Source organism: Mirounga angustirostris, unplaced genomic scaffold (assembly GCF_029215605.1).
Source record: "Mirounga angustirostris isolate CCGP_5_RB_7025 unplaced genomic scaffold, mMirAng1.0.hap1 SCAF_14, whole genome shotgun sequence".
Lineage (NCBI taxonomy): Eukaryota > Metazoa > Chordata > Mammalia > Carnivora > Phocidae > Mirounga > Mirounga angustirostris.
In genome coordinates, this window is record NW_026991722.1 from 24,211,818 (window position 1) to 24,230,178 (window position 18,361).

General features: G+C 50.2%; 1 protein-coding gene across 2 annotated transcripts in view; it reads left to right on the forward strand.

Moving 5' to 3' along the window:
* Positions 1–18,361, forward strand: part of MYO5B (myosin VB) — a 334,942-nt gene that overhangs the window by 312,712 nt on the left and 3,869 nt on the right. For both annotated transcript variants that reach the window (XM_054510300.2, XM_064577622.1), the window contains 9 exons: positions 1,929–2,127; positions 2,388–2,481; positions 4,466–4,609; positions 6,750–6,901; positions 8,493–8,582; positions 10,316–10,466; positions 11,935–12,220; positions 12,841–13,015; positions 15,208–15,288. In XM_054510300.2, coding sequence (XP_054366275.2) covers positions 1,929–2,127; positions 2,388–2,481; positions 4,466–4,609; positions 6,750–6,901; positions 8,493–8,582; positions 10,316–10,466; positions 11,935–12,220; positions 12,841–13,015; positions 15,208–15,288 — 1,372 coding nt within the window. The remainder of the gene's footprint in view (positions 1–1,928; positions 2,128–2,387; positions 2,482–4,465; positions 4,610–6,749; positions 6,902–8,492; positions 8,583–10,315; positions 10,467–11,934; positions 12,221–12,840; positions 13,016–15,207; positions 15,289–18,361) is intronic.

The window sequence follows — 18,361 nt, forward strand, 5'->3', positions numbered from 1 at the left end:
GGTCCCATGACAGCAATGAGAATCAGTTCTTGGGAAAAGAACGTTCAGATCAGCTGGGTTTTTGAGGCAGTGTGTCTCCTGGCTCTGGGTTGCAGTGTGGCCCCACTGCCTGTGAGCAAGGTGACCCCTGTCTCTTCCCTTGCTGGTCTAATGTGGATCAGAATGGGACCTGCCTCATGGAGTCATTACAAGGAATAGGGTTAACACAGGTGAAGCATTTTGTACGTGCCCGGCACATAGTGCAGAATCAATATTAGCTGATATTTCTGTTATAATGGCCATTACTCAGTAAGATCTGCCCCACTGAGAAGTTTGTTGTTTTGGAGGAGAGAGCTATGTGTAAAACCAGGTGATTCCTTGTGGCTCTCTATCGGCAGATTGGATTTTTTTTTTTTTTAATAAGCAAACGAATACAATAACAAAACTGAAAGCACAGACCTGTGCATCAGGAGACCTGGCTTCTAGAACCAGCTGTCACTGGCTGTGGCCTCAGAGGAGGTGGCTAGCCTGGTGCTTGGCCAGGGATTCTCGGATCTTGCCCAGAACCCTGGGCTAAGCCACCCAACTACAGTCTGTGGGGAGAATAAGAAAGCTGTGGACACAAACTCACAGCACAAATCAGGAACCGAATCTTGGGGGAGAGTCCCTAGAACCTAGGGGTTTCTATTCTCTCTTGATAGGTTTATAACTTACTGGTGATGCTTTTAGTGTCTTGTAGCCGAGAGTGAATGCTCTCTATCCTACGTTCTCTAAAATGCTGATTTAATTACAGAACTCTTTTCCACAATCCTCATGTTATTAGTGCTTTCAGCTGCCTGTGGCGAGCCGGTGAATCAGTCATTCCTCCATCATTTCTTCACTTGTATGCATCTGTTGAGAAGCTCCTGGGAGCCGGGCATTGCACCCCATGCCACTATGGAGCTGACTGAGCTATGGAATACATGGGTGCTAAGCTCTGGTCACCATCTTGGCATCCCTGGGAGAGACCAGGGTGAATTTTCAAGCGTATGGACCATGTCAGACAGCTTTTGATGTACCTTTCATCCAGAATCTCCTACATTTCTTTCATGTGATTGTTTACTGCCCTGGATCAGAACATTTGCTCTTGAACCCAAGAAGATAGCACCTAGTTCACATTAATACTTCCTGAGGAGGAGGAAGCTGCTTAGGAAGCTTCACTAATCCCTTGCCTTCTCTCATGATGGACGGAACAGGCATCTCCCAGAATTGCCCGGGGAACTTTCAGACTCAGAGTCTTCTGAGACTTCTCTCCAACCTCCCCCAGATCTTCTCAAGGTCTTTCTGCTTCTGGTCATGACACCAGCTGATCTTAAACCTTCCCTAGATCATTCGCCAAGACTCTTCATTTCTGTCTTGACTAGAGAAAAAATTATATATTTATGGCCACAGATAAAAGTGGGGGTGGGGAAGAGAAAAAGGAAGGAGCTAATGTTTTGCTTTTCTAAAACGTGCAGATAATCTATAGGGAAAATAGGCAGGCAATATAATTCAGTCTACTAGGGTTTTGTCTTAACAAGGAGATTCTTGTGAGATTTGGGCAGATGTGGATACTTTTATGTAACCGATGCTGTAAGAAATGTCTGCAGATGACATTTTGACACGGAGACAATCTCTCAGTCCCAAACCAATCACCCGCGCAGGACAAGGAGCGCCATAGGGGAGGGGGTGTCAAGAAAAAGGCCTCAGACCAGGGGTGCGCGTTTGGCCCCTCCCTGCTTCCCATCCTCGGAGAGGACAAGCCGGCCTGCTTGCCAGTCCGTTCCCCTCGGCGTCCTTCCCCTGTTGGGTTCATGCAATCGCTGCCGCTGTGTGCTTGGCTGCTTCCCCGTCACGTGTCCGTCCGAGGCCCCTCACGTGGGGCGCCGACCTGAGCCCCACGGTCACCCGGCCTCCTTGCCCTGCTGCAGGCTGCTGGAGGCCCAGCTGCAGGCCCAGAGCCGCGAGCACGAGGAGGAGGTGGAGGGTCTCCAGGCGCAGGTGGAAGCCCTGGAGGAGGAGCTAGACAAGCAACAGTACACGTTCTGTCAGACGCTGCTCCTCTCGCCGGAGGCCCAGGTGGAGTTTGGTGTCCAGCAGGAGATCTCCCGGCTGGCCAACGAGAACCTGGTGAGTGATGTCGCCCAGCGGATCCCACCCTGGAAAGTCGTGTTCCAGAAAAAGATGGGGCCAGCGGTGGCCTTTGGCTAAATGGGCAAGCTTTGCGTCCCTGGCCCTATAGCAGGAACAGAGAATCTAGAAACCACCCGTCAGCAAGGGTTTAGGACTGGGGTTGGCGGCTACCCGGGGGCCGTGCTGGGCCCCAGGATTCTACCCCCTGCCCTCCAGGCCGGGTTGTCTATTCTCACACTGCTTCCTTCTGATTTTAGGACCTCAAAGAGCTGGTAGAAAAGCTGGAAAAGAATGAGAGGAAGCTCAAGAAGCAACTCAAGATTTACATGAAGAAGGTCCAGGACCTGGAAGGTGTGTGTGTGTCACCTGTAGGCTCAGTCACGAGGGACGGACGGGAACAGACTGCCCGCTTCCCTCTGCCGACTCTTCCTGCTTCACCCGTTCCGGGTGCCTGTGCCCAGTCCAGCCGTGGGATAGACTAAGCCCCCACGAGCTCACACATTCTCAATTGGCCAGAATCTGGACTAAGATAGGTAAATTCAGCAGGTGTTTGGGTGCTTACTCCGAGCTCTGCACCGAGACAGTGGGCCTGTGGCCCTGCCCTCAAGGGGCTTAAACCTGGGAGGCAAAGCTTTTTGGTGTGGAAAAAATGCTACATGACACACAGACCCCAACCACAGGGGCCTCACTCCACGTGACGGTTAGTCAGGAAGGAGAGGGGTCAGTCCTGTGATTAAATTTCCAAACTGGAATCTGGCCCAGAGAGATCAGGCAGGTTTAAATTTTCTTCCAGAAACCTCCAGAATGTTCTTTCTCCGATTCCTTGCTATAAATCTGTCAGTCTCCAGCCCTTCTTGGCACAGCGCCCAACCCAGGTGTCATTTGTGTGATCACCTGATTATGCCCACCTGCTGCCCTGAACGCAGGAGGAAGCTCTGGGAGGCCAGGGCTATCTGTTCCGTTCGGCCCTCTCCATCCCTGAAGCTCTCTGTTCTCTCTGAGTTCTCATTCTCCTGGTCGCTTGGCTTCAGGCTTCTCTGTTTCCTTCAGTCTTGAAGACCTATTGTTTGCTCTCCTTGACCGCTTCTGTGCGTGCCCCTCCCCCCTAGTCCCCCGATGACTGTAGGGGCCTCCCCGTTCCCCACTTGTGCCCCTGCTGCTGTGTTTCCAGTCCCCTCCTCTTTCCCCATGGAATGCGATGCTCCCCCCTCCCGCCGCTCCTCTCCAGCTCACCCCGCCCCCACACACAGCCTCCCCTGCAGCACATACCTGCCTCGGGGTGCTTCCTCTCCCCGCTTCTCTCCTTGTGCCTCGTGGAGCCTTGTAGGGCCTGGGGCCTGATGAGGATGGGTGGATCAGCTCCTTCCCACCTGGTTGTTAAGGTCCTGCCTGTGCTTCAGCCCTTCTCCCTGAAGAGCTCCAACAGTCTGTCCATCCAGCCTCATCACCACCCACGCTCCACACTCGGGGCTCGGCACCTGGCCGAGTTGCGCTGTAATATGTGCTTCCAGTTTAATGTACAGATGCGTCTCCTTAGCTGGACTGGTGGGTCCGTGGTTGGCTACTCCATCTCATCTGCTGCCATGCTTAGAACAGTGCCCTGTATGTGGCAGGCCCTCGGACACGCTTGGGGATAGCCCTGCAGATGCCCACCACCTGTCCCATAGTGTCAGGCCAATGGAAGTCCTGAGTGAGGGGTGACACGGCCTTTGTACCCCCAGCCACAGCACCAAAATGCCTCTTGAATAATTAGCTTACGTCGTTGCAAACACTGCATTTAGCAGCCCTGCTCCTTGATCTGCCTCTGGGAGCTGGAGACTTTCTTCCTCTGCTGCTGGCACCGTCCTGCTCCATGTCCATGGGTCAGAGATGGTGCCTGGGCCTTGCCCAGAGATGGTAGCTGTCACGGCAGCTACTCTGTGGCCATACGCAGGGAACTGGGTCGGGCGGGCCTGGCCAGGGCCCTAACATCCTCTCAGACAGACGGTAGCCCTGTTTCTTACAGCTGGATGGGGAGAAACAGTGGCCTGGTGGGATGGGTTGTGCATCCTGTGCCTTCTGTCCTTCCCAAGTTTTCTCCGGTCTACCTGCCTGGTGGAGTTTCCCCTATGCTTGTCCTGTGGGGCCCCCAGTGCCTGGTGCTAAGCTCCTTGGGTCACACTTGGAGTGTGGTCTGGGCTGCAGGGACAGACCACATAAGGGGTGTGGGAGCTCAGAGAACCCAGAATGCCGGGTCCCCAGACCCGAACAAACGCCACTGACCTAAGGCATCCCTACATCTCAGGCCTACAGCCTGGAGGTCTCTATTCATGCTCCCTGTCTCTTTCCGGCCCAGCTGCCCAGGCGCTGGCCCAGAGTGAGCGGAGGCGCCATGAGCTCAACAGGCAGGTCACTGTCCAGCGGAAGGAGAAAGACTTCCAGGGCATGCTGGAGTACCACAAGGAAGACGAGGCCCTTCTCATTCGGAACCTGGTGACAGGTCAGGACCCTCTGTGTCATCCCACCGCCACTCTCCTCCTCCCCCCCACTCCACTGCCAACCCAACATAACCCACTCCCCACTCTGCATCCCCCACCTCCACCACCCCCACCTCCCTCCACCCCCCTCCCTCCACACGGCTGCATTTCTAACCAGCTCCCAGCTCCTGGGCGATGCTGATGCTGTGGGGACAGCCTACCAGGCTCTTGGGAGCGGCTTTCCACACTAGCCCCTGCTCCATCCGGCTTCCCCATGCCTGCCTTTCTGCCATGTACCCAGCCCAGTGCAGCAGCTGCCTGCAGAGCAGGGGGAGGAGGCTTGGAGGAGAGAGTCCTGGATGAAAAAAGGAAGACTCTTGGGCAGCCTGGTCCTCTGGCCCCTGAGCCAAGAGCTCCATGACTCGGAGCCTGAGGTGTCCTGTAAAATAGGGATGTGGGCAGTACAACAGATGGGAAATATAACAGGAGAGAGGGCTGTGCTAAAGCCACAGACCCTTCTCAATGTGACGAATGTGAAGAAGTGGTCGCTTTCGCGGGGGCATTGGAAGGTCAACTAAGAGGTAAACGTTATTTTAGAGAAATTCGAGTTTGCCAAGGTCCCTCCCTGCCGAGCACCTCGCCGAGGGCCGAGCGCTCTAGAAACATGGGGGTGGCTCCAGCTTAGGGCAGATTTTGCCTCTGTTCTTTGCTTTGGGTATTTTCAGTAACAGTATTTTGGCTCTGTTTGTAAAGGTTAATTCCCCTAGAGTTGTCCAGCAGTTTGACGGAAGTCCTCTCTTCCTTCAACAGGCTGCATCCTACTCTAACGCTGCTAGGAATGAGCCTTTCATCTCTGGTGAATGAAACTCAAAGTGCCTAACAGTAGAGTGAAAAAAAAAAAAAAAAAACTAATGAGGCTCCTGTGCCAGCAAGCAGGTGGCTCCTTCCCCCTGTCCCTGCCCAGGCGGCCCCAGACGAGGCCATCTCCCGCTAGGCTGCCTGCACGCCGCACCAGTCCCCTTCCCTCTCATCATCCAAATGAACGCCAAGACTTTATCTGACCTGCTTCTAGGTCCCCAGCACGGGCTAGTTGCTGTGGAGGATAGAGAAGTGTAGACCAAGTGTAGAGTCTGTGGGAAACAGGACTCAGAGCACGATAAGACATTCCAAGACAGGGCAGGTGTTTGCAGGCTGTACGTGGGTCAGGCCCCAGTCAGTGGAGAGGCTGAGGAGACTGGCGTCGGGCCGTGGCACTCGGGGGGTGGGGGCCGCCTGCGGCCACTCAGCAGCCTACTTGATCTGTTCCTGGCTCTGAGGATGTCTGGGCAGCTGCTGCCAGGTTCACAGTTTCCAAACTGACAGTTAAGTGGGCTAAAGGTCCCTGCGGCCCAGGGACATGGGCTGTCTTTGGGAATGTGCCGTCTGCCAAGTTCTCCCGGAACCTGCTCTTGCAGTCGGCTGCGGAAGAGCCCGCTGTGCCCGCGGCAGGAAGCGCTGCTGTGGGCTGCAGGGTGCTCCCCCTGGGGAGCCGGCTCCCCCCTGCAGCTGGCCCCGGGCCCCTGCTCTGGGCGCCAAGGGCGGTGCCCTCTGTGTGGGGACCCGGGCAGGAGCTACCCGTGGGCTCCTTTCCTTCTTGTTGTAAGGACCAGGCATTAGGAGCCTGTTTTATTGTTCTAGTCCAAACAATTAGGAATGTGTTTTTGACAGTTTGGAGTTTTTAACTAGTTTCTGAAACTAGTACTCAGGGGCAGAAGGTGTCTGTGTATCCCTGGCAGCTTCTCCCCTACTCCTCCTCCAGCCCCGCCCCCGCCCCCGCCGCCCCGCCATGAGAGGTTATTCTTAGAGGAGCTTCAGGAAAATATTGAAAATATTTGTATTTCAGGGACGCCTCGGGTGGCTCAGTCGGTTAAGCGTCTGACTTCAGCTCAGGTCTTGATCCCAGGGTCTTGGGATTGAGTTCTGCATCGGGCTCCCTGCTCCATGGGGAGTCTGCTGCTCCCTCTCCTTCTGCCTCTTCCCCAGTTTGTGCATGCTCTCGCTCACTCCCTCAAATAAATAAAATCTTAAAAAAAAAAAAAAATAATAATTTCAGAATTTCAGAGCAAGCTTCTCAGAGCCCCACGCATCTGCTGGAATCTAACTCTTGCTGCTTGTTGCCGTCAGAGCTGAAGCCACAGATGCTGGCCGGCACCGTGCCCTGCCTTCCTGCTTACGTCCTCTACATGTGCATCAGGCACGCCGACTATGTCAACGACGACCTCAAGGTGCACTCCTTGCTGACCTCCACCATCAACGGCATTAAGAAAGTCCTGAAGGTAGGTGCCCAGCGCTGGAGATGGTGGTCGGCGGCGGATGGACGGAAGCCCACACCTCCCCATAGCTGGGCTCTGTCTAGGCTCTCCTCACCCCTCCAGCTCGAAAGGTGGATGATGGAAGTGCAGTTTGCCAATGGAGCCGGGATGCTCAGGCTCAGAAATGGTGGGACGCCCAGAAATCCAGTGTTGCCATCCGGCCGCCTCCAGGGAGCCCTGGTGCTTTCAAAAGCCTTGACCAGAGGTGCTAGGAGGACACTGTGCCTCACTCGAGGGTGGGCTGACCCTGCCCTGCAATGACCTTCAGGAGCACAACCTGAATATAGGCCTTCTCCCAAACCTTTCCAAGGAGCTGGCTGCCTGCTGCCCAGGCAGGGTGGTGGCCCAGGGAAGGGTGTAGACATTTATCAGCTTCCGAAGTGAGGAGGCCCGGGCCAGGGCAGGGCTGCTTACAGGGCACTGGAGGAACTCCACCTAAAGGCACTAGGCCCCTTCCCAGTGTAGCAACGGCCAGTGCAGTAAGAGGCTGGCCCGCAGGGAGGGGAGGCCGGGCCACATAGAAGCTATGGTGAGAGGTCAGATTTTTGAGGGAGATCAGCCATCCATAAGAGAGATTTGTTCCTCCCCAGAGGCCCAAGCCCCAAGCAGCATTGCTCTCGGAGACTGCCCTCCGTTCTCATACGCACTGCCACTTCGGAGTCCAGACCAATCCCGAGACCCTCCGAGCCGCTGTCGCCTGCCCCACCCCCTTCTGGGAATGTGTCACACCAGCCTGTAGCTTCTAGCTTCATCCCAGCTTTGTCTCAGTAACTGCACCTCCTGCCCAATTTTATCCACTCCCGACTCTAAAGAGACATGCTGGTGACTCTCAGGTCTGAGTCTCCTGCCTCAACCCCTAACACGAGCTCCGTCCAGGGGCTTGGGCCAGTCTGGGCCAGTCGAGGGCTGACTTGAGAGGTCACTGCCTCAGGGAAACCTTCCCGAATCAGCGGGCTCCGCAAGCATGCCCAGCCCTACCCGTCACTTTCTGTTCGACCCCCCGTTTTATTGTCATCGAAGCTCCTGCCTCTGACATTTAAACAGGGACAGCTTTAGCTGACAAAATGAGCTCCGTGCTGTCATTGGCCCGAGGACAGAAACTGTGTCATAGCTCTCTGGGCTGTGCAACAGCCTCTTTCACCACGTTATGGTGTATGGTCATTTCCCAGAGGGTTGAAACCACTGGACATCTGATCTCTAGATAAGTGGGGTACCGGACTATTTCACTGGCGTGCTCTTCATGTCTCTTAGGTTGGATCACTGGTAGTTCAGAGCCTTCCCGGGGCCAGCTGCCCAGGGGTTGGCCTACAGCCCAGGGCTGCACAGGTGTGTGCCACCGATCAGGGAACCAGGGTGGGGGTCTCTGTGCCCCTCCCAGTAGTGAAGGAATGGTCATGCGGCCCCTTGACAGTGGATCTCGTCTTCATGATGGGCCATCGTGCCTGCTTGGGGCATGCTGAGTAATTTTGGAGACCTGGCAAGAGAGGTACCAGGCGGGCATGTAACCAGATGGGAGCCACTACTCGTAACGAGGGGTGCCTTTTTCTTGTCACAGAAGCACAATGAGGACTTCGAGATGACCTCGTTCTGGTTATCCAATACCTGCCGCCTCCTGCATTGTTTGAAGCAATATAGCGGGGATGAGGTGAGTGCTAACATAAGCCCAACCCACAAAGGGCACTTAAAAACCATTAAAGTACCCCAAATCCTCCGTCAGATCCTCATTTCCTTGGACACAGCAATGTGTGTTCTGCTCCAGGGCAGATCTCAGCTCAGAGATCGGGGGGTGTCGTGGAAGGCAGCCCTGCTCTGTCCAAATGTGGTTCCTTCTACCCTGAGGAGAGGATGCACGGTCTGTGGAGCGCCCTCTGGGACCTCGGGCTCTGGGCATGACTTCTTCTACCTGGTAGCTAGAAGCAGGGACAGGCAGGCCACAGTACAATCCCAGGAGCCCCAGAAAGCGCCCGGAATCAAATAAGTAGAATTGGTGGGGAAATGAGTTTACATGAGCCATCCTTCATCCAAGAGCCCCTGGGACTCTCCAGGGAGAGCCTTGTGACCTTAAATTTCAGAAGCAGCTGTGGAAGAGCCCCATTTCCATGAACGCCCGAAGAAAGCTTGGTCAGTTTGGTCAGTTGTCTCATGCATAAGACTGTCTCCTAAGCCAGACAAGTCGTTTGTCCGTCTTAAGGCAGACACCAAGAAGAGGCACAGCATGATCGAACGACATTTGTATACCTTGACCTTAAGGTGCAGGTTCATACTTCCAACCAAATTTGATTCCTTGACCTGCAGCGCAACTGACTGCGTTATTTCATATTCACCTCTGGACCTCGAGGGCCCAGCTTTGTCTGGAACCCACCATTCCCAACACCGGTCCCTGAAAGAACTGTGCCCATGCTCTGCATTCAGCCCGGGGGCTCGGTGACACAGGGCATGTCCTCGCTCCAGTAAGAATCCCACTCACCCCAGACACCACTCCCAGGCCCCTGGGAGTTGCCTCGACTTTTCCTCTCTCCCCTTCCTTTTTCACTTTTATTGAGAATAACATACTGGGGGGCCTAAGACCCAAAGCACAGTACAGCCAGATCTGTGTAGTCTAAATAAAGAGGGAGAAAAACATGTATCTTAGCTGTCACAGTGATTCCCTCTTTCACCTGCTTTTTAGTTTTTATTAAAAAGTGCTTTGTAGTATGACCTGGTTTGAGAGGCTTTGCTGGGGATGGTCGCCCTTTTGAAGACACTGATTTTTCTTGGTTTACCTTGGCCTCTGAACACAAAGGGATGTTGGTCACATGAATCCTTTCGATATTAGCAATTCCCTTAACAAAGTTATTTCCTCATTAGTATAGAAAGCAAAGAGGACAGGGCGCTGTAGCAGTGAAATCGCTTCCATTTGTCTATTAATTCTGATACCCAACAATAGAATCTATGTAAAACTTCTCGTTATAAAAGCATAATCTGACCCAGGGTCCTACTCCTTTAGTGGCTATGCATTTCACGTTGTAAAGTAACCTGGCCTGTCAGGAGGATAATGGGACAGAGAATCAGGGTGGATCCCTCCTTCCCTGGACCGGCTACCGACCTGGGTTTGCTGCTCTAGGAAAATCACCGCCTCATGATGTGGACTAAATGATTTAGGCTTTTTAAATCAAGCAGCGCCTCCGACTTCTCTGTCATGCTGGGTTTTTGCTCTGCTTTCAAATTCAAGGGCCATCACTGAGGCCTCGAGGAACTGACAGACTCTTGTGGAACATCATGTTGACAGAGCCTGGTGGAGCCCCACAGATAGGGTGTCATGAACGTGACAGAGGCCTGGAAGTCCTGTTGAGCCCGGCAGACCACTGAGCCTCCGTAAAGTACCCTCTCTCTCTGCAGGGCTTCATGACTCAGAATACTGCCAAGCAGAACGAGCACTGTCTTAAGAACTTTGACCTCGCTGAATACCGTCAGGTGCTGAGTGACCTTTCCATTCAGATCTACCAGCAACTCATTAAAATCGCCGAGGGTGTGTTGCAGCCTATGATAGGTAAGCTGGCGCAGGAGATCTCCAGCGCTCGTTGTAGGGCCAGAAACAGTGGCGAGCACTGCCTGCTTTCAGGGAAGCCAGTATGTTAGCTGTGGCCTCCAGGAAACCAGAACCTTCCCATTGAAGGCAGCAAGGTGTGTGCTGTGTGCTCAGGAAGAGCTATGAAATCTTCCACAGGTAATAAATACACATTCAAAAGGTATAAATGCATATACAGTGAACAAATATAATCCTCATGCCCATATGTGTACTTTATTCGTGGAAAAATAAAAGCATTAAGCAGCGCACATGAAGGAACACAGTAGCAAGTTCTCATGCAATAAGTATTGAGCACTCTGTCCAAAGCAGCATACGTGGGCACTTAGCGTGAAATCAGAATTGAAACGTAAGAGCTGTTTTTTAAGTTAAAAATGACACATACGTACATCACTCGGGATGCCCCACGAAGGCTGGGGAGGACATTATCCCCTGCACCTATGTTGTAAAGCTTCCCCCCGGGGTTCTTACAACACAAATAAGTTAGAGGTGAACTCCAAGTTGGACAGAGTCCTCCGTGCCTCCAGAAATGTATCATCTAGGATGGGTTCATTCCATATTCTTATTCCTGAGAACTTTCTTTCGAGGCAGGCGTAAGGAGCACGGGGGATACTTCATGACTCCAAATAATGTGTTGGCAAATAGCATCAGATCTGCCGCTGGACACACCTGGTTCAAATCCTGGCCCTGCCGACTCCTAAGGTGTGGCCTTGGGCAAGTAATTTAACTTCCATATGCCTTAGTTTCCTCACCAGGAAATGGGTTGTTGGGAGATGGGAAGAAATACTGAGCATGAAGTCCCTGGCACATAGTTAAACACTGTGTAATAAGTGTAAGAAGACCAGCTAACCTAAGATTTATATGGTCAGTGTCTCATGGAAAAGAGCTGTTTGAACAACAGTAGGATGATGTCAGGGTCCAGGGCCAAGTCAGTGGGTGGGCCGGGACTAGACCCGAGTTGCTCAATTCTCAAACTTTGGACCTAGCACAGAAACCAGTACAGAATTGAGTTGGTACACGCCCATTATCTTTGTCCCATTACTAATGAATCTAAGTACAGATGTGGTCCAAGATTTCTTTTTTAAAGATTTATTTATTCATAAGAGAGAGGCAGAGGGAGAAGCAGGCTCCCTGCTGAGCAGGGAGCCCGATGGCGGGACTCGATCCCAGGGTGCTGGGATCATGACCTGAGCCAAAGGCAGACGCTTAACGCTGAGCCACCCGGGGGCCCAGGTCCAAGATTTCTATATGGAAACCTCATTCCATATGGACCCCAACACGTTAGAAATCCAATGCTCAGTGCTGTGAGTTTCTGAGCACGTCAACAGATGGTGCCATCACCAAAACCCAAAGTGCTAAATGATCTGAGTGGTCCAAAACCAGATCTTCCCTGGGGCACATGCCAGCTTCTCCCATCATGCTTTTCTTTCAGTCTCCGCCATGTTGGAAAATGAGAGCATTCAGGGTCTATCTGGTGTGAAGCCAACGGGCTACCGGAAGCGCTCCTCCAGCATGGTAGACGGGGACAACTCCTACTGCCTGGAAGCTGTCATCCGCCAGATGAACTCCTTCCACACGGTCATGCGCGACCAGGGCCTGGACCCTGAGATCATCCTGCAGGTGTTCAAGCAGCTCTTCTACATGATCAATGCGGTGACTCTCAACAACCTGCTGCTGCGGAAGGACGTCTGCTCTTGGAGTACAGGCATGCAGCTCAGGTAGGAGGGGGGGTGCCCGGCCCGAGCCGCGTGGTTGGAGGGGCCTGCACTCGCCAGCTGGAGTCGGAGCCCGAGACCTTCGTCTCTGACAGTGAAATCCAGACCGGACTGACGGTCCTTGTCACAGTGTGAGACACAGTTCCATCGCCTTTTTTTTGTTGGTGGAATTCTACACCAAGACAGTGACCTGGTAAATTAGTTCAGAGCTTGAAAGACATTTCCTTACTCTAAAGATTGTAAGGACAGTGTGGGTAGGGCGGAGGGAAACATCGATGAGTTTAGAGACTCATGGAGGCTCGCGTAGAAGTATGTTTGTGAATGTTAAATATCAGTTGCTTCAATTCAGTAGATTGAATGCCTCATTTTCCATCAACTTACCCAGACACTTCACGTACCTCATCTTTGCTTGATTTTAAACACCTGTTCGTTCATGTATTCATTCAGCAAAACGTTACTGAGCGCCAGGTGCTTTTCAAGCTTTTGCTCCACGTGAGCTCATGAGGGTGAAGAGAATGATCCCACTGTTTGCAGCTGGGCGGCACCATGATCACACCAGGTGTGCTCATCCCAGTGCATTAGGAGCCCTGGCCTAACACAGCTCACTTTGACCTCTCTCTAAGGTACAACATAAGCCAACTTGAAGAGTGGCTTCGGGGAAGGAACCTTCACCAGAGCGGAGCCGTCCAGACCATGGAACCCCTGATCCAAGCAGCCCAGCTCCTGCAGTTAAAGAAGAAAACCCCGGAGGATGCAGAGGCCATCTGCTCCCTGTGCACCTCACTCAGCACGCAGCAGGTATGGCCCCGACACCCAGCCCGCCTGCCTTCCCATCCAAGTCCATTCCCGCTGGCGGCTTCTCTGTGTGTGGGGTGCACGCACAGCCTTCCTAGCCCCCTAATGACACAACAGAAGCTGTCGTGGACGGAATGTTCCTGGGTGAACCGAAGACCGCCTTGGTCTGTGGATCAGGATGCCACCGTTCCCCCAGTAACTCTCTGGGCCCTCTTGCTCACAGAGAAAGATAAGGTAGTAAACCCACAAAACATTAAGCTGGGGTAAAAAATGTATTTTTGTTTTGTTTTTAGAGAGCGCGCACATGCACGCGAGTGGTTAGGGGGAGGGGAAAAGGTGGGGGTGAGGGTGGTGTGGAGAGAATCCGAAGCAGGCTCCATGCCCAGGGCCAAGCCCACGTGGGGCTCAATCTCACGACCCTGAAATCATGACCTGAGCTGAAACCAAGAGTCAGACATTTAACTGACTAAGCCACCCAGGCACACCTGGTTGGTTGGTTTTTTAAGGTAAAAACATTTTTTTTAATTTATTTATTTATTTGAAAGCGAGAGAGATAGCGAGAGAGGGAACACAAGCAGGGGGAGTGCGAGAGGGAGAAGCAGGCTTCCCACGGAGCAGGGAGCCCGAGGCGGGGCTCGATCCCAGGACCCTGGGATCATGACCTGAGCCGAAGGCAGACGCTTAACGACTGAGCCACCCAGGCGCCCTGGTAAAAACATTTTTAAAACACAATTCTGGAATGTCTCTAACTAGAAATTTTAAATTTTGTTCAGAAATGGGCAGCATCATGCCTTTGGCATTAACAACTATACTTTCATTATGGCCGTGTTTTCACTTAGAATCCATTGACATTGTTTTAAACAGTCATTAAGAACCTAGAGGCATTAGAATGTGCCTTTCCTCCCTGCCCTCCCCCAGCCAAATTGTATTTATACTAGGACTCGGTTGCTGAGATGTTAAGAGTCTATCAAAAGATAAATCCTGTCTACACACAGGACAACTTGCCCTCCATCATGAGTGTGCCTATTTAGAAATGGGCCAACACAAAGTGGCCTCACAAAATGAGACCAGTACAAGAAGTCAGACTTTTTTTTTTTAAGTATTTATTTGACAGAGAACACAAGCAGGGGGAGGGGTAGAGGGAGAGGGAGAAGCAGACTCCCTGCTGAGCAGGGAGCCTGATTCAATGAGGGGGTCCATCCCAGGACCCTGGGATCATGACCTGAGCCACCCAGGTGCCCCAAAATCAGACTTTCTAAGCTAAATCATGCACCTTCTTCTCCCTGTCCAGCACCTAAAGAACAAAATCCAAACTCAGTATTGTAAATATACCTTTCCTTACCTCCCCCACTACTAAAAGATGAAATGCCAAACTCTTGAGAGAATTGGTTCTTTCTATAAATGTACTGGAAGTTTTCAAACTTTATCCCCCTTTTACATATATTTTGCTTTCCGAAGTTTACTTCTAGAATTCAGCTGGCATTTCTTGGCATTTGGGCAGGCTACTTCCACCAAACAATTGGTAGGCAGACAGGAGATTATCCTGTTCAATTAGGAAAAACTGTTCCTTTTATAAGTGATTTGGGGGGTGGGAGGAGGTAGGGAAGTATGATCAAAAAACATTTTTAGGGGTGCCTGGGTGGCTCAGTTGGTTAAGCAACTGCCTTTAGCTTGGGTCATGATCCCAGAGTCCTGGGATCGAGCCCCGCATCGGGCTCCTTGCTCAGTGGGGAGCCTGCTTCTCCCTCTCCCTCTGCCGGCTACTCTGCCTACTTGTGCTCTCTCTCTCTGTCAAATAAATAAAAAATCTTTAAAACAAACAAACAAAAAACACTTTTATTATCTAAGGTAAGATCTCCAGTACTCTGTAAGAAACCTTTAAATTACTAGTAGATAAGAGGCTGAGGATTTCAGGATTTCAGTTTCCTAGAATCATTATCTTTTAAGCCAGGTGCCGGTGGGTGGGTAGAGATGTAGGAGACTCGAGTGCAGTTAAGAGGGCTCTAGCAGATGCAGCCTCTGGTCTGTAGTTTACTAATTTTAGGCTCCGCTTCTCAATTTCACTCCAGCTCCAAGGTATGGGTCCTGTGTAAAGAAGAGTAAACTCTTGTGCCAATGTCCTATATTCTTTGAAATTCAAAAGTTGTCTTATGTTCCTTTAGGTCTGTGCTAAGCTTTTGTTTTTGTTCCAACAGATTGTCAAAATTTTAAACCTTTATACTCCCCTGAATGAATTTGAAGAACGGGTAACCGTGGCCTTTATACGAACAATCCAGGTGAGTTTTAAAATATTAATCAATTTTATAAAGTCCTGGTCCAAAACTAATATTAATTTTATAAAGCCCTCATCTAAAACTAATAAAGGAAATCGAAGTTTAGAGTTTAACTTCTCTGTATTAACAAATCGCTGGTTATATTCTAAGCCAAAAGACCTTACGTTCTAAGGCTTTCCCTTTAGGTAAATACTAACTATATCACCCATAAATAACTTACCTATATACACAAAAGCCTGAACTTTTATAAGCTCAGATTTTAAATGTAGTCTAAGTATTATTTGCCACTAACGTCACTGAATTGTAGCACCAAGGGGAATTAACAAAGTAAGCAGAATATCAACCCCACCCATGAACTAAGAAATATTATTTTAGGAAAACAATCTGAGGGGTGCCTGGGTGGCTCAGTTTTTAAGCGTCTGCCTTTGGCTTGGGTCCTGGTCCCAGGGTCCTGGGATCGAGCCCCACATCGGGCTCCCTGCTCCGTGGGAAGCCTGCTTCTCCCTCTCCCACTCCCCCTGCTTGCGTTCCCTCTCGCTGTGTCTCTCTCTGTCAAATAAATAAAATCTTAAAAAAAAAAAAAAACAATTTTTGAGCTCTTCAATCTTGTCTCTAAGGCTCATAATATTTGCCCTTAGGAATATGCTTGAAAGAAAACATATTAGGGAAATGATTATTTAAATCTGTCTTGAGATTATGGGATTTTTTTTTTTTAAAGCTGAGGCCTAGGTGATTTGGGCTGAATGCCTTAAAAAAAAAAATTTTTTTTTTTTAGTAAAGTGATAGGAGTTTATTAAGTGAAGGTAACAGAAAAAGCTCTCAAGAGTGAGAGGGGTCCCAACGGTGTTGCCAACAAGGGTCTTTAGGGTTGGTCTTTTATAGAAAGCTAACCAGGGAACTTAAATCCTTTTAACATTTCGATTAATAACACCTTCAATGACTTACTTCCTTTTTAGGGTCTGGTTGTTCTTTGTTGGTCACAGGTGATTATCATAAAGACACCCACCCCCACACGCCTAGGGCAGGGTGGTCCGATTTGTCCCCTTATCTCTGGTTTCCCCACACCTCCACATTTTGGGGATTTCTGTGAGCCTGATCACATAGCCCCCTATCTAGCTCTCCCTACCTAGCCCCACCTGTCCCTTACTCATTCCTCCCCCTGGAATGGTAACCCTAACTGCTATTAGGGAATGGAACAATGACTGCTCTGGCTGCTTCCTGTGGAAATGGGGTGGCAGGCTGTGTGGCAGTTAGAACCTATCCAGGGGTCAGTCCAGGGGCTTGAGGCATGGCTCCAGAGGGTCCTGATGGCCAGCAAACGGTACATGCATCAGCACGTGCAAAAGGATAAACACAAAACAAGTTAGGCTCAAAATTATGATCCCATCTCTTATATAAGATCCCCCAATTACCAATTTTGCCAAATAGATCAGTGGATATCTTGGTCTTATTTAACTGATCACAAATGTCTTCTATTAATTGGGACACCTCGCAGGAGTTAACTGTAATGTTAAAACACCACATGTGAGGAAATTTTTCACACCCCAAATGGTGTAGCAATAGTAGAATGCCTCAGTTTTATGTGTGACTGTAGCTGACAGAATCCGCGTAATGAATCACATCAAGATGAGTCAGTAAGACTGTGACCATTTCTCCCGCTACTATATGTGGGGAACATCTTGAGGAAATACAACACTTTCTCAAACGTCTAAGCCTCTTTAGCCAGTGAAGTGTGATCCCAACATATGGAACCAGGATAAAAAGAAATGGATGAAAGTGATCAGAGGAGTCAGGAAAAGAGGAGTTAAAATGAGGGTTTATCCGAAAGATACTCAAGAACCTTGAGAACACATGGGGAATGAGAAGCTATTCCCTCTGATGCATGATTGGGATTTTTCTTCAGAGCGCCTTACACCACTGCCAGGTAGAGATCCAGAGATTGAGAAAATCAGCTATGTCAAAGAATAAATGAACTTTTCAGCATCATGTCTAAGTAGAAACCAGAGGCTGAAGGTCAAGGGAAGGATGCCAGGTCAGATGGAATCCTGTTCTTCTAAAAGCAGTGGAGGAAATGCAGTGACATGCAGAGCATAGCAAAAGCAGGCAGGGATTGACCGACACAGATACCTCAAAAAGGTGGGGTGCTGATTGAAAAGATCCAGTTAGGACGCAGCCACAGCTCCTGAAAGTGGAGGAAGACTCGTGATGACAAAAGAGAAGCCACTGGGCTCTCTGACTCCCCACGGATTATTGGGGAGCACTGATAATTTACACGAACCAAAGTACGAGTTTAGAAAGTCTTATCTGGTTTTAAATATCTAAGACACACACATCAGAGGGAGAACTGGAACTGCCTATATGTTGACAATGGCACTGTTTAGAAGAAGAGTCAAAGGTCAAAATTTTTGCCACATCAGACTTTGGCTTTGAATTAAGGACAGAGGGAAAAAAGTAGCAGAGGTTGGTCAGATAGCCTCTGAAGATCCACAGAGTCAGATTCTGAGTCGTCTTCAGCTGCCAATTTCGGGCTAGTGATGCTATCAAAAAATTTGGGTTTTGTTTTTTGCTAGCTGTAGCTTTATGTTCTGTTTCTCCCTAGACAGAGGATACGCAGAGAAAAGGGTAGAATGATCCGTGCCATCTTCCGGTACTTGAACACATCTTATGTGGGATAAATACTATTTGCCCGTTAAAGCAAAGCATTTGCTTGGGTGATATGGACAGAACATGCTGACCTTTAAAAATGTAAATTTGAGGGGATTATTAAACTCACTGGAGGATTCACAGGATAATTCCTATGAAATGACTATCTCGTGAATTTTAAGTAGGTATACGTACTGTTTGCTGCTGAATTATAGGTACTATTTAACTTTTCTCCATTTTTATACCCTCCTCTCAATCCTTTACAATTTCTTCAAACCCTTTAAAGAGTAGAGCCTACTGATCTACCTAAGGTCGAGAAAGAAAAGGACATTAATTAAGTGCCATGAAACAATTTTAACAGCCTTTTGCCCTTTCATGTTTTATGTACACCTTCATAGGCTGTGTGACCAGGTTTGTAATAATAAATAAAGTC